This window comes from Ascaphus truei, chromosome 9 (genome assembly GCF_040206685.1).
Source record: "Ascaphus truei isolate aAscTru1 chromosome 9, aAscTru1.hap1, whole genome shotgun sequence".
Lineage (NCBI taxonomy): Eukaryota > Metazoa > Chordata > Amphibia > Anura > Ascaphidae > Ascaphus > Ascaphus truei.
In genome coordinates this window covers 67742330-67758192 of record NC_134491.1, presented here as the reverse complement: position 1 = coordinate 67758192, position 15863 = coordinate 67742330, and the positions used below count along the sequence as shown (strand labels likewise).

General features: G+C 42.2%; 1 protein-coding gene across 2 annotated transcripts in view; it reads right to left on the bottom strand.

Annotated features, from left to right (window-relative positions):
• LRIG2 (leucine rich repeats and immunoglobulin like domains 2) overlaps window positions 1-15863 on the bottom strand; it is a 61578-nt gene that overhangs the window by 22478 nt on the left and 23237 nt on the right. For both annotated transcript variants that reach the window (XM_075615292.1, XM_075615293.1), the window contains exons 4-9: window positions 15417-15551; window positions 13509-13652; window positions 12625-12768; window positions 10650-10793; window positions 8207-8350; window positions 1155-1235 (exon numbers count right to left, since the gene is read on the bottom strand). In XM_075615292.1, the coding sequence (XP_075471407.1) occupies window positions 1155-1235; window positions 8207-8350; window positions 10650-10793; window positions 12625-12768; window positions 13509-13652; window positions 15417-15551 (792 nt within the window). The remainder of the gene's footprint in view (window positions 1-1154; window positions 1236-8206; window positions 8351-10649; window positions 10794-12624; window positions 12769-13508; window positions 13653-15416; window positions 15552-15863) is intronic.

The following is a 15863-nucleotide window of genomic DNA, read 5'->3' as shown; positions in this document are numbered from 1 at the left end:
CGGGGAGGCACACTCACCGTGTGCTCTGCTCAAAGCGGAAGCCCCGCCCCCGGCTTCCTCTCTGCCTGCAGCCAATCCCCTGCGGCATGAAGGAGGGATAATGGGGAGGGATAACCGGAGGGATGGTGGGGAGGGATAAGCGGAGGGATGGTGGGGAGGGATAAGCGGAGGGATGGTGGGGAGTGATAATCCACGTCGCACAGATTGGGGACCACTGGGCTGGGCCGCAAATAAGTTCGTTGTGGGCCGCAAGTTTGACATGCTTGATTTACGACATCATTACGACATCCAAAAGGTGTGTGTGTGAAAGAGTGTGAGCGAGTGAGCGTGCAACTGAGCGTGTGTCTGAGTGAGAGTGCGTGAGTGAGAGTGCGTGAGTGAGAGTGCGTGAGTGAGTGTGCGTGAGAGAGAGTGAGAGTGCGTGAGTGTGCGTGAGTGAGAGAGTGAGAGTGCGTGAGAGTGCGTGAGTGAGAGTGAGTGCGCGTGTGTCTGACTGTGTGTGCGTATGCGCGTGCGTGTTTGTGTGAGTGAGTGTGTGTGTCAGTGCGCATCTGCCAGCAGTGACCACTTCTATAACCCACTTCTGTCTTTAGAAAATGAGATTTGGTCCCGGCAAAGAAATTTCGCTTTAAAAAAAAAAAAAAAAAACACTGCTCCTTTAAAAACAGGTTATATTGGTAGTGCTCACAAGCACGGACTTCAGTGATTAAAGCTCCCAAACAGTTATTGTCTCCAGTTGATCATGGAATTGCATCACTGAATAGTAATTTAGCTGTTATATGGCATTATGAAAAATGCTTTGGGGTTAATTCACTAAGGCTATTCAATATACTGTGACATTGCACTCCATGAGTTGAAGAACAGATGAACTGATCTCTTCTCCAGCAAAAGGAAGATATCTTCCCAATATATTGAACAGAGGCTTAAGATCTGAAATCCTTAAAGCGTTCTTAATTGTGACCATTAACGAATGTAAAAGAAGAATCAACAATTTCAGAACTTTGGGAATGTGAATCTCAACTCCTCCAAATGTAACGGTCACGATTTCTCATTATTTAGTTGTAGAGACTGCAAGATCTTGAGGAGAGAGATTTGTCTTCAAGTATGACATTATGAGACAACTTGTGGTTTCGAGATGGATTTTGAATACTTACAGTGTATGGAGTCTGGAGAGTCCGGCGAAGGCTTCGTTTGAATCCTCAATAGCCCACGAGATAGCATTGTTTCGAAGGTCCCTGTGATAATACATTGCTTTAGTCAATATATGGTTGTAACAGTCAATGGGTCAGATGTGTGTATTTATATGAAAAGAAAACTGATCAATAATCTGAAATACAATAGCATCAGTCCAGCTTCACTAAGAGGCTAACAATTGATTTAAACTGTACTATATACAACATGCTGCAGTTAATGCATTAGTCTTTTTCACCCACTCAAGTTGGCCCTTAACAAGGTATCAATCACATCCTGAAACGAACACTCTTCGTTAGGATAACTACAACTCTGCACTCGGAGCTACCAGATACAAACAGCAACATTTCCTTTAAAAAAAATTAAAATCCACAATAAAATTGAGCATGGAAATGCCAACAGCTCATATTTGTTTAGACGGAGGTCGTTGGCAGCAAAACTATTAACCACTGGTCTTGGCTAGACCATCCAGTGCTGGAGCAGTTACAGTTCCAATGTTGTGCAAAGGAAACAAAAAACACGTATGAACACAATCACGTCTCAGGTCAACAACACTTCCTGTCCCCAGTCACAAGGCATGCAATGATTCCACTGCAGCCAGGGATTCTGGGTAATGACATACAAATGCGCACAGTGGTCCCTTGTTTCATCTTATCCATTTTAACGTGAATCCCTATAAGATTATGCCTGCTGTTTTACAGCTTTTTCAGCACAGCATGGGTTAAAATGCAAGGCCAGCGCACCTACTCAACAAACAGCTGTTTCGATGTGTAATGTACAGCAAATATACCATGTGAGCACATTCACGTCTCAGACAGGTCTGCAACCCTGCTTTTCACCATTATCTCTTAGCATATAGTGTCCCACTGCAGTCAGGGATTCTGGGAAATGACAAACAAATGAACACTTTCACTTTTTGCTGCTTGTCCACTTTTACATGGAACCCTATAAGCTTATGCGTGACGTATTACACAGCTTTTTCAGCACTGTGTTAAATAAGTGCATAGCCGGTAAGCCTACTCACAGACAGCTATTTGAACCTTTTAGGTCTCAGTGTGAAGTTGGTTACTGGCTTTGCAATGTGATTTTAGAATGCATAGCATTGTATGCTAAGAGATAATGGGGAAAGGCAGGGTTGCAGAATTGCAGGGGACATGTGAATGTGCTCACCAGTGATATTTGTATTTGCTGTACACTGTATGGTTGAGGGCGTATCACATTTTTTTTTTACCTCGCCGTAAAGTATGTTGTGCAAGAAAGCCACATTGCAAAGCATGGATAACCCTCCCCCTCCCCTGTCTGAATGAAGTCCCTTGCTCATGCTTCGTTAGGCATCAGTGATTGGAACCCTGTTAATCAGTGCTACTCTTCTGCCTGTGAACATTTGATGACCCTGAACTGTATAGCTTGCCTGTCATCTGTTCCAACGCCCTTCCTAAGCCTCAAAAACAAAAAGGTCCTAATTAATGTATTCTTGCTTCTTTTCATGCTGCTCTAGCTCTCCCAGATTAGTTTTAATTATTTCATTAGAAAGGTTGCGCAAAGGTTAACAGCATATGAATGCATTCAAGAGCCCTTTCATTGCTAGGATGAAAAAAAAAAAAGATAAATCTAAGATGAATAATTGGGGACAAGTAATTTTATTCACACAAGTTTCCCATAGTTTGTGAAGTGAGGATCATTGGGTACAGTAAATTAGGCCGGTTAATGATCAATCAAATTGTTGCTAAAGACAAACTAAGAATACTTTAACAAGGAGTACTTTTTTATTAAAGCTTTTTCATTATATATATATGTTCATAGCTTCGAATATACTTTTATGTTTTAAAGTATAACAAGAAGTTGCAATATTGCATCATTGGTGATATCAATTATGGTATAAGAAGTTACAGAAATTAGACACTAATTTTATAGAGCATTCAAAGCACCATAGATGGCAGGAACATCCAATGTAACTTAATATTCTAGCCGGGTAAATGCGCCCAACACTGGGGATACATCACTGGTAAAGAAACTCACTCGCAAATGAAAAGTTCATCATAAGATCAAACTTTTTGAAACCCCCCAATGGCCCTCTGTCATCAGATGCGGAACACTGAAAATGCTAGCACACAGAAGAGGAAAGCAATGAAGTCCATTACTTGGGATAATTTAACCTTATTTTCCTGATATTTAGGCCGTCTTGATATATTAAACACACAAATTATTACCCGATTTGAAAACACGTGGATGAAAGCTTTTCTTAATTAGAGCGTAGTCTGCCTTTAATGCAGTAATCTCCACCACAATTTATCATTTTGAACTTTACCTCAATGAAGGTGGCTCAACCCTGGTCTCTCAAACCTTCCCCCCCCCCCCATTCCCCCGGTTGTTGGATTCCATCCTTATACTTATGCCTTGAACTTGTGGAAAGGGAAATAACTCTGGCGCATAGATATCCTGAAAAAGTAACCTCCTAATGAGACAGCTAATGCCAGAAAAGGAGAACAGATGACAGCAAATGAAGTACAATTTTTTATTAAAAACCTAAATATCTAAATCAATATAAGGACTTCATAAAACACAACATTGTATAAACAGAGTACATATAATAAAATAAAAGTCCCATCTGCTCTAATAGTGATGCATGTGGTAATATGGAGTAATGAGATAATCCTCCTTTGAGTTGGAAATGGATGTCTTCCCAGAGAGATGGAGTATAGATGGATGTATGTGTACTCCAAAGTAGAATTGCTTCTTAGAATGATATCCAACACAGAATATTGTTGAAATGTCCTGCAAATTGGATACTTTAAGGTGCATCTTTAGATTCAATAATTAGAATCATATAGTCTCACAAGAACTGATGCCTTCAATAGTCAAGGACATCCATACGGCATTGGTTATAATTGCTCATACCTCACAGGGTATAATAACCCTCTGCGCGGCTGGTGTTCTTAGGAGTTCCAGTGTGCTCAAAAGGGTGGCTTCACAATCCCGTGCCTCCCCGACTCCGATACTTTGGTGTGCACTGTAGACTAGCAACACCTCCGCACCAGCTGATCAGATTCTTCTGTTACTCTGGAGCTCTTCCTGGTCTGCGCATTGGCTGATCTGCGCACTCGCTCCCGTGGTCACTGCCCGCGCGAGGTATCTCAAACTGATAGAGTAGATTCACTCTGTTCTCTCGGTCCTTCACAGGGTCAAGAAGGGTAGAAAGGCAACCCCTACGCGTTTCACCATAGGCTTCCTCAGGGGTTATGTAAAGTTTCACTGTGTCGTATTTAAGCAGATTGCACATATCATCGCTGTCTTTGATTGGTCCATGGTCTTAGGATAATTTTTTTTCTTTTAATTAGATGCTTCTGCTTTTCCTCTTACACATATCCGAGGCTTTGTTCTTGTTTTTTTGTATGTATATATATCATAATAGCGACTAACTTGATTTCTAAACCCACATCTGATACAAAAATTAATTAAACCAGACTTAATCACTTGATTTTATACATGTGAACATTAATCTTAAAAGAGCATATTTGAAATAGACGTAAAATCCTTTAAAGAATGAATTATTTAGTATTTAACAGTAATTTCAAATATGCTCTTTTCAGATTAAGATTATGTCTCTGGAGTGGCTTTATGTGGCGTGTGGCCCATTCGATAACAAGACATGACTTACTGAGACCTGACTTGACCTTCTTAGCTTTGTGGCTTGTATTGCCAATTGCTTAATTCTGCTGTGGGTTACATAGAACTTTCCATGTTCCAATTGGAATATGACTCACAGGAACATTAGGGACTGAGATGGTGTTAAGTAACTCTTATGGGAGTTTATTATCCATCCGTGCCGCTCCAGGAACACAAGCATATGCTGTATCAGAATGTCTCCGCTGAGATTTAATCAGCCGCTTGTCTAGATAGATAAGGATATGTCTGAATTCTTTCTTCTGAATTCGGCGACTAAAGTAACCAACATCATGGTGAAGATTCTGGGAGAGATTGCCAAGCCCAACAAAATGTGGTATATTGTTAATGCTTTCTACAGTTGATATGTGCAGTCATGCATCCTTTTTAACTATTGAAAATAAGCAATCCTCAGGCTTTACTTCTTGAATTACGTTGTTAAAGGCTTTTGCTTCTCAGAGGAAACTGGATTTCAGGATCTCCAAAATTGATTCTGTCGAGGGTCTTGAAAAAATTTCAGTTGTCATTTATGGGTTGTGCCCATACAGTAGCAAATTGAGATACTCTTCGTCCAACCGCATACTTCAGAGACTGCATACTTTAATGCGAACTTGCCTCTCCTAAAAAGTGCTCCTCATTGGGGCCACGAAAAAGTCTACTTTGTCATGCTCTCAATATTTGTAATTGAGCCAAAGACCATCCCAGTCAGTAGGATTTTGCTTCTCTAGAAAAGCATTCTGTCTTGCTGAGGCATAAAGTATTTTTTTTGTTTCGTATTTCCTGGGGAAAAAAAGCACTTTCCACCTAATACCTTAGCTATTATGGGAAACTCACCTTCTTAGGGAAGAGAACAAAGTTATTCTTCCGATTTAAACAGCGCTCTTCTTGCTACCACTGACAGGGCCATGCTTCTTGCTGAGAGGGGCACTACGCCCATCGATACTTCTGCTATATAGGTCCGCTGCCCTCTTGATTTCCAAAAATGCCGATAGAATTAAGGTTCTCTTGACACCGCTTTCCAAAGCCCCTTCCAGATTTGCCCAACATTCTTATGGCTCTGAAAAATGAAGCGGTTGCTACTATAAGCTTGCAAGTGAGACCCGCTGCCAGAAATGATTTCTTCAGGACACTCTATCCTTCAATTCAATGTGTCATGAAACGCCACTGCATCTTCCACTGGTAATGTTGTCTTTCCTGCAATACGGGCGATTGCAGTGTCCACCTTCAAGGAATTTTATCTAACTTAACGTGTTTGTGAAAAGAAGGGATACATCTTGGTAAGCACCTCTGGAGTGACCAATTTCTCATCAGGCCGATTCCATTCAGTCATCATCAGATGCATCACAGTACTATCCTTAGGCTGCGTCCTAAAGGCAGTGATCGGGTCTATACAGCGTGCGGAAGTCAAAACTGATTTCTCGCGGAATAGGGCGGTCACGTAAGCGGTTCGCCCAATGAGGGCAAACCAGCTCTGTGACGTCACTGGCCCGCCCATAGACAACCCCCCAAACGGCGCGAGTACTAAGGCCAAGGAAAGCACCCGCTTTCCCTCAGCCTCCGCACGGCTGCAGTGTCTACGGACGCAGCCTTAGGCTGCGTCCAAGGTGAATTGTGCCAGGCGGAGGCGCACGGAGGCTGAGGGAAAGCGGGTGCTTTCCCTGGCCTTAGACCGCGTGCCGTCAGGGGGCGTGTTGGGGGGGTGGGGGGTGAGCTGTGACGTCACGGAGCTGGTGGTTCGCCCTCATTGAGCGAACCGCTCACGTGACCGGCCCTGCGCTCCCTTGAGCACTTGAATTTAAAATGTTTCTAAGACTTACGCTTCCGCACGCTTGCGAAAGCGTAAGCGAGCCCCTGCTAAAGCCGCTCTCATTGCGGCTGCAGGGGCTCAGTGCAGAGCAGGAACGCGCCTCAGCGCATAAGCGCTAACCATGCCCGAGGCCTTACAGGTACTGTTATAACACGTCAGACTCCTCTGACCAACATGCGCCTCTCCTATTCAGGCTTGTTTGGCGACCTTGATGTCTCCTAGGTCTGTTTAGCCATAATGTGAGAGACCGTATCCTTCATCCAGGATGGTAGAGTAGAAACCTGGTCATTGGGCCCCTGGCCGCAAACTTTAGCGCTCTTCACATAATTTCTTTGCTTCGAGCACTGGTTTATTGCATGTCGCACGTATCCTAGCTTATTGAAAATCGCACATATCCAGCATAAACAGCAATCTCCTTAGTCATCAGAAATGTTTAACGAAGATCAGGCACAATTACATGCATTCCCAGAAGCTTGTGCAGTGTTCTGCTTGGTCACAGAGCCTGCAGATGGCCATTCCAAACTGCACTTCTGTCATAGTTTATGGGGAGAGTGGCTGACAACTCACCCCCAGATTCAACTGTACTAACACAGTCCTGGTGATTTCCTACTTAACAAAATAAACACTACTGCTATGCTGTAGGACAGGAAAAAGACTGTCTGCAGGGAAAGGGCGGGGGGGCTCATACACCAGGTCCCTGCAGAAGAGTTTCCTGTCCTACCTATGCGGAGGGAGGAGCTACTTCCAATTAGTAACCACGTCCGTGTGGGGAACAGGAAAAAAAGGGCGAGGATTGCTGCTTTAAGTATTAACTTTATCTGTCGGTCTTTCCCAGCATTGGTTAACTCCAGTCCTCAAGGACCGCCAACGGGTCAGGTTTTAAGGATATCCCTGCTTCAGCAGAAGTGGCTCAGTCCGCGACAGCTGCCTGTGCTGAAGCAGGGAAAGCCTTAAAACTTGACCTGTGGGGTGGCCCTTGAGGACTGGAATTGGCCACCTTTGGTCTTACCCATAAAAAGGGCATCGTTTATAGATCAAGGGAGACAAGAATACACTGCTTTTTGAGCCACTCAAACAGCTATTTCCTTTTTATTGCTAGAACTATACTATACATTTCATTAGACAGTTCTGACCGCACTACTAATTTGTAGATGTTTCGCCGACTGTTAAACTTTTTATTGAATTAAGATAACATCTCTTTAGAGGGTTAAATCACTAAAGGACATTTGATCCATTAAAAAACGATCGTTTTCTCGGAGCACTAAGAAATCACTTAAGTGATTTGTTTTAACTTACACAGTACTAGCTGCTGACATTTTTCATAAAGCAATATGAACATCAAGTCTGATACGAGAAACATTTACATACACCTTGTGTGTCCGTATATTGCTGGCAGTTATCAGGCAAGCAAGATAGCTGAATAAAAGCAGTGCCGTTTTATTTTATGCTCATACTGGTTTCATTATCAGTTATCACTTTTCAATGCAGACAAGATGCTCCAGGTTTACTTTACACCGTAAATAAGGAAAGGTTTGTCCCACTTACAATGCGACAAGGCTTGCGAGTCCTTTAAAAACACCTTCAGCGACATGATTTACTCTGTTATCCCCGAGGTTCAATTTTTCCAATGAGCTCAGTCCAACAAATGCAAACTCATCCAAACGGTTCAGCTGGTTATATGACAAATCTCTGGGGGAGGTGGAGAGGGGGAAAAAACAGGCTGTAAGAAGGAAGAACAAACTGGAACAATTGTGGATTGAATTTCATGGGATGGCAGACACAAAAAAATAGAGTTCCTTGGTTTGGTTAGGTAACTTATGGGGGTGGATTTGGTACTTTGCTGTTTAATGGTGCAGTCCCGTTCGAAGACCAAAAAGAACAAGCGGAAGTTACATGTTGGAGTTAAATCTGGGTGACAAACCGGATTGTTTCTTTTATAACCAAAATCTGAGGCCTGTTTTTTAAAACCACTTTTTAAAGTTAGTTCGTAAACATAGTGAGCGGGGATTTGGGAGGGGTCATTTCATTTCGCTGCTCCTTTTTGTGTGATAACGTGTACTGCACAGGAGTTTGCACAGGAAAGGCCCCCTCCTTATCTTTATTGGCTCTAACAGGCACAGGGAGAACTAGATGTTGAGTAAAAACTTGACATGCACCCCCACGTCCTCATTCAGGGGACCTGTGAAAAGAACATTTTAAATTTCCAAAGAACCCCCAAAAAGCCAAGTCAAAAATAGATTTCTCTAATTTCACAATTACGCATGTGCTTAGGATGAGAAATGGGAAATGAAAGTCAATACCTAAAAAATATGAACTGACAAGAATACCCGCAACATAGTATGGCCACTCTAACGGCAAAGGGGTTAAACCAGTGATTCTCAAACGCTGTTCTCTGAAGACTGGAGTGTTGGCACAGAAGCCGTTCACAATGAATGTCAGGCAGCTCTCGTAGCATGTGCATGCGTCTATTACTGCCGGGCACAACTTTATATACAGATCTTGTGTCTTTCAACTGTAAGTTATACGTATATATAAAATAGTGCTGAACAGAGCTTCACACAAGCAAGGTGGTCCTACAAGTGATTATTAGCATTGAAGTGGTCTGTAATACAGAAGAGTTTGACTGAACTAGGAGTTTTTTTTTTTTTTAAGTGGCAATCCAAGCGCTTTTTGTTTTTTTTGACATTTTTATTATTTTAACATAGGATTGAAGCAGGAGTACTCTGGAGCTGAACCCCATTAATTTCAGCTTCGGGGACCACCTGCTTCTGGAGGTACATACCTCTGTACGGGGTGCCAGTAGCTGCTCAGCTAGCAAGGTTCACATTATGGCGGGCCAATAGGAAGCCGAGACAATCAGGTTCGGCTTCTTATTGGCCGGCGTGACATTGGAGCTTTAAATGTTAAACCCCAGGGCAGCTACCGGCACCCGCTACGAAGGCAGGTATCTTTTGAAGCAGGGGATCTCTGGAGCTAAAATGAACGGGTTAAGCTCAAGGGTACCCTTGCTTCAATTCTGAGTAAAATTAGAAAAAGGTTAAGTCTTTTTTTTTTTTAAGCGCTTGGATTGCCCCATTAAAGAGGCAATCCAAGCAGTTTTTTCTTCTTCCTTTTTTGAATGCAGGAATGAAGCATGGAGTTTCAGGAGCTGAACACCGTTAACTTCAGTTCAGGGGACTATCCAGCTACCGGAGGTACTTACATTCGTAGTGGGTGCCGGTAGCCACTGCAGGCTTCACTATATGGCTGCTTTTCTAAGCTCCTGTGTCCTGCGGCGAATAGGAAGCTGTAACGTCATCCGATGCGGCTTCCTATTGACCCATGTGACCAAGGGCTTTAAACTGCAGAAAACAGCAGGAGATACCGGCTCCCCTTTCGGAGGAAAATATCTCTGGAAGTAGGCGGTCTCCAGTTCCGGAGATCCCCTGCTTTAATCCTGTATTAAAAAATGGAAAATTATATAAAAAACACTTGGAATGCTCCTTTACAGGCCCAAGGCCTGCAGTGGTGTGTTTACATGTTACCGCCTGCTGTTTATTCTCACTTTCTTCACTCCACCAGGCCGTTTTCATAGGAGACTACAAATTATTTGATCAGAAAACAGGTCTTATCTTAATCTAAGATACGTTCATTGAGGTCTACTAATATCCCTAAATTGGAAGGAATTAGCAATCATATTTGGGCTCAATTTTTGGAATAAAATATACAGTTTAAAAAAAGAAAAATCCGATAGCAGTAAAAAAAAACTAAAAATGTCAAAACAGACACTATTATAGTTTTTTTTAATAACTTTAAAAAAAAACATGCAGGGGGGAACTGTTCTTTTAAGCTATTGCTAAGTGGAGCTATTAAACAATTGTTTTAAATCAGTACTCCGTAAGCATTGAATGGCACCCACATGCAAGAAAGATAATCCAAGCAGAACTGTTGCACAACCTTGTGCGTCCCACACATACACACACCAAATGGAATGCACATGAACACTTACAGATCCAAGAGCTTCTGGCAGAACTCCCACGCATCTGGGCTGATCCTGTGCACTGCATTCTGGTTGATGAAAAGCTGCTGTAGAGATCGCAAACCGTACAGCCAACCTTTGTTAACGTCAGTGACATTATTATGTTCTAACTCCCTGCACAATTGGAGGGGGAGGGGAAAAAAAAAACGACATTTGGAACGGAAAAATGAAAGTGTGCACAAAAAAACAGGTCTGCTTCAAAAGGAAAGTGGGAAAACGTTCTTTATGGTGAGGTTGGTAGATTTGTGGAATGATCTTCCAACAGATGTAGTAGAGGCTAGTACCGTAACAGAATTAAAAATGCTTAGGTTAGACATGAGCCTATGCTAAATACTAGGGATGTACCGGGTCCAAAAAATTACTGGGTAACCGGTACCCGGCAACAAATTAATACATCTCGGTCGGGTAACTGGGTACCCGGCTGGGTAGTTTTGACTTACCTGCAGCTGGCGGCGAGGGCGACCACAGCGGAGGATGAGGACGACCACGGGAACATCCTGGTGGCGGTGGGAGCAGCGGAAGACATCCTCCAGCCAGTGGCCATGGCAGCAGAGGACGACACCCTTCACAGCCGGTGCCGGTGGGAGCAGAGGAACATATGACCGGGGAAGCGTCGTTAGTATTAGATGGTGAGAAGCGCGCCCCTAAGTCCTACCCAGAAGCCTTCTGACTTTCTGTGCAGCTCCTCCCCGGCTGTTCAATAGTAACACCACTGGTCACATATTCCTCTGCTCCCACCGACACCGTCTGTGAAGGATATCGTCCTCTGCTAACACCGGCTGAAGAATGTCTTCCGCTGCTCCCACCGCCACGGTCCACCTCACCCTCTGCCTACCGGCAAGTTCTCTTCTGCTGCTCTGCACCTGCCGTTCTCCAAGAGGAGGACTGAGGGAGCAGAACAGAACAGAAATTACACGGCACCGGGTCCCAGTCTCCTGGGCCGCTTCCGGATAATTTCCGGCCACCCGGTACATCACTACTAAATATAAAAGAAACCAGAGGATCTAAGAGGGTGTAAGGTTTTAGAACACATAGGAAAAGGAGCACACTAGGAGTGCCAAGTGGCTTTTATCTGCCTTCAAACTTGTTTCTATACGGAAAAATATATTTTGTGTGCTGTACCTTCAGCTTTGGTCAACAATAAAGTAAAAAGATACTAGTCAGTAAATATGCTGTGAAGACGCATACCTGTGCTGGAGAAGATTTCTGCTCCATTCATATGAATTAGAGTAAAGTCTTCTCCAACACTGGAAAAACATGTGCACAGTATATTGGATAAATGGTTAGGGGCAGTACACTTAAAGGTGCAGTCTCTTTGAGGACCAATATGCACCAATACCAAAGACATGATTAATGAGGTGAATCCAAGAGACTGAAATCCTCCACACAGACGCCTACAGGTATGTGAAAACATTTTTTTTAAGCCAGTTTGTAAACACGTTCAACCACCACCAGTCTAAGTTCTTTCCAAACTAAAACTGTCTCACATTTGAATGGGGTCTGTAATGGTTACATATGCCTATAACTTACTTTATCTTTAACTGTTCATGCAATGTCTTCATATGTACAATTTAACCCTGTTCACCTAATGTAATGCAATGTCTTTATATTAATGTATAACCCTGTTCTCCTATGTAACCATGTATCAGTCATCATAACTCTGTGCCCAGGACATAAGTGAAAACAAGAGGTAATTAATTATAATTAAATAACTGACATAGGAGGGGTTTGATTTCCTCTGGCTACACCTTTTGTGAGATATCATTATGTGCTGAAAAGGAGTTTGCACTCGGCTTTACTGACCCTGGAGGCGAACTAGGGGTTGAGTAAACACATTATGAACAAGCAGACCATATTCAGATAAATTATTTCGCCCCCCCCCCCATCCCAAAGAAAGTCAAATGTTTGCTGTAAGTGGTTTCAGACACCACATTAGGTTACTCACAGTTGCTCCATATTATCCAGTCCAAAAAATGCCCCATCCATTAGTCTGCCGATTCCATTCCTTTGCAGTTTCAAAGATTTTAGGGAATCTAGTCCTTGGAATGTCAAACTCTCCACAATTTTAATCCGATTTCGTCTCAACTCCCTTGAAGAATAAGACACGTGAATGATACACAATTATTTTCTGATCACGTTACCACACTCCCCTTACCTAGGGACACACAAACTTACTTAAACATCTATCTATTTTAAATCTAATCTTGACTGTATAATAGTTCCATAAAGAAAAAAAAACCTTGTTGATAGTATGCAACTCTATAATCCAAGCTAATAAGCAGTGAACTTTAAAAATATATTCACTCCTACACAAGCATGCTGAAAGTCACTTTTCAAAGTCTCTGCAATTGATAACTATGTATTTGTTGTACTGTATGTCAGTTAAATGCTTTACCAAATAGGATCTAAATCCCAATTACTAGGTCGGACTGGCCTATTGGCAGGTGCCCAGACTTCCACCAGGCCCCTGTCTCTTTTTCTCTGCGTTAGCGCGATCCGCACACACGAGGGGGGACATATCCATAGATGCTTAACTCTTTGCGGCAACTCTGCATCTGGCATCAAAGGGGTTAGGGTAACACTTTAATTTGCTTAGTTCTTCACTTCTTGAGTTACATTGGTGTTCATCTAATGAATGTTAAATCTGACCAACATAAAAAATGTATCATTTGCTGTAGTGTGCAAGTTGCATCGTTTTTTATTAGTTGAAGTAACTATCAAAGCGATGACAAATATGTCATTTAATTGAACAAATACTTGCAATCTAAATGTAAAAAACTTGCATGAATTATAACCCACAAAATCTTGGCAGAAAAGAAAGTTACTCACAGGTACTGCAAATGAGGCAGCTTGAAACTTTTCGGCTGAATCATGTTAATCCTATTTCGGTTCAGTTTCAGAACTATTAATGAGCTGGATAAATTGTCGAAACAGCCAGCTTCCAAGGTAGCAATTCTATTGTTGCTCAGGTTCCTGGAAGATTAAGAAAATCCAAAACAAAAAAAAAAATAGATTAGCTGGGGAAAAAAAACCCTGCAAAGCATTTGATTACCGCAAAGCCAAACGTTTCCAAAAATCTTAAAATACATAGTTGTCAGACATTTTTTTAACCTAGATTTAAAGAGACAATTGCTTCTAGGAGCAAAGTGAAGTCATTCCAATGATGTTTAAGGGATATCATGTGGGTAATGGATACTTTTTTCTTTCTTTTTTTTTTACCCAAGACTTGCCTATAAATAATTTTAATTTATTATTTTGCAAGTTCAACTTGGGAGGGGTATCATTTCCTGTGGCTACTCCATATTGTGTGGTCATTGTATTCAGCAAGTGTTCCCCTCCCAACCTCCACTTAACTGGTTCTCTGATAAGCACAGAGTGGGGATGAGGGTAAAGAAAACACTTGATTGATTTTAGGGGCCTCTAATGGGGAATTGTTTGTCAAAGTGTCTGACTATGTAGGATTGCACCTTCAATCTAATTAACGTTAGTTCTAGGGGGAACTGACCTTTAAAAGGTAGTGCGTGCATTTCAGAATATAGCCAAGGGCGTTGCCATGTAAAAAAATAAAAATAAACGTGCAGATCCACTACTCCGTGCGTTTAGGACGCTACATGATCTTCCATGTATTAGCACAGTACCAAGTTCAGCTAGAGTTCTTTTCCATGTCACCTGCAAGGAGTTTACTCTGACTATAATTACTGGCAGATGAAGTCACTGCATACTACATACTCTAAGACTGCTCTTTCACCACCACCACAGCAACATCTTGCTTTGCAGAAGAGGAGGATTAGGACCTGTGTGCCTCTGCTGATCCTTTCTTGGAGTCTGGAAAATTCCTCGTCAAGTGGCCACAGGAGAGTCTGGGGCTAAAGCACAAACTGTCCATCATGGCCCCATATTTTCGAAGGGTGCGACAACCTTGTTGTGTCTTCCGAGGGAAGGAATCATTCTGTCAATCATGTTTGGAACTGGAGCCCAACCAACGGAGTAGATTAGGAACAGATGTTTTTCAGACTGAGATGATTAATGCTCCTTCAGTGATGTTGCATGAACTTTGCAAATGTTCAGTTGTGATTCGGTGACGCAATACAAGATGAGTAAGTACCTATTTTCTCTGATTTGATTGGGACGACTACCATACACTTGGAAAAACACATACCACAAGCATTTTATTCTTATCTTCTGTTGACAGTGCACCCAGAGCATGGAAAACATTACCTGAATAGAGTATGTGGCAGCAATACAAGGACAAGTTAGAAAAATTAAAAGATTCTTCTTCTGCCCTTAAATTATGATGGCCCCTCTATTCCTTGGTATATCTCGTCCATACCCTGCTATCCAAACCCCTGGAGTACTATCAACGAGCAACTGCACTTTTAACCTTTTCCGGACTCGATCAAGCTTTCTAATGCAACCCAGATACTAGGATATCATCTCTGATGTGGCAGATACAAACCAGGGGACGGTCAGTGCTCTACCGGTCTTGTGAATGTCAAACTTTCTACAGCATATCAAAAGACTGTATACATGAGTATTTCTTCATGCCCTCCAGATTCCCAAACCTGCTTCATACTCCCCGTGATCACGTCATACGGTCAAGCTGCAGACAAGGATACTGGATAGTGTCATGCAAATGACCACCCAGTGGACGGACTACACTTCATTTCCTAACCACCTTTCTGATAAATAATTCTGTAAAATGTCAGGAGGGACAGAGGACCGTTTTGCATTACTTACAAGTACTTCAGAGGCATGCGTGGGAAGGACATGCTCTTTATTTCGGTGAGAAGGTTGGAGCTTAGGTCCAGAGTCTCCAGTGAAAGATACTGCTGAAGCAAATCTCCACTCAACTCTGAAATTTTATTATGTACACTGCAAATAGAGAGGGAAAAAAAAACAGAATCCTTGTTGTAAATGCTAGATCAAAAAATAAACCACATGATCTCACACAGGGGTGTTGTATTATACACGGAGCTAATACTTAACTATTTGTAAATTCTCCATTTCATTAGATGGCCTACAAGTCAAGGAGCATGGAAAGTTTCAAATACATTTGGATACACAGTTTTAGAGGCCCTTATTATAGGAAATCACTGTATAGAGAACATTTCCACAAACCCCGACTTCTTATAATGTACATCGATGGAAGTCTATAGTGGCTATAACCACTTTATTATGGTTCAA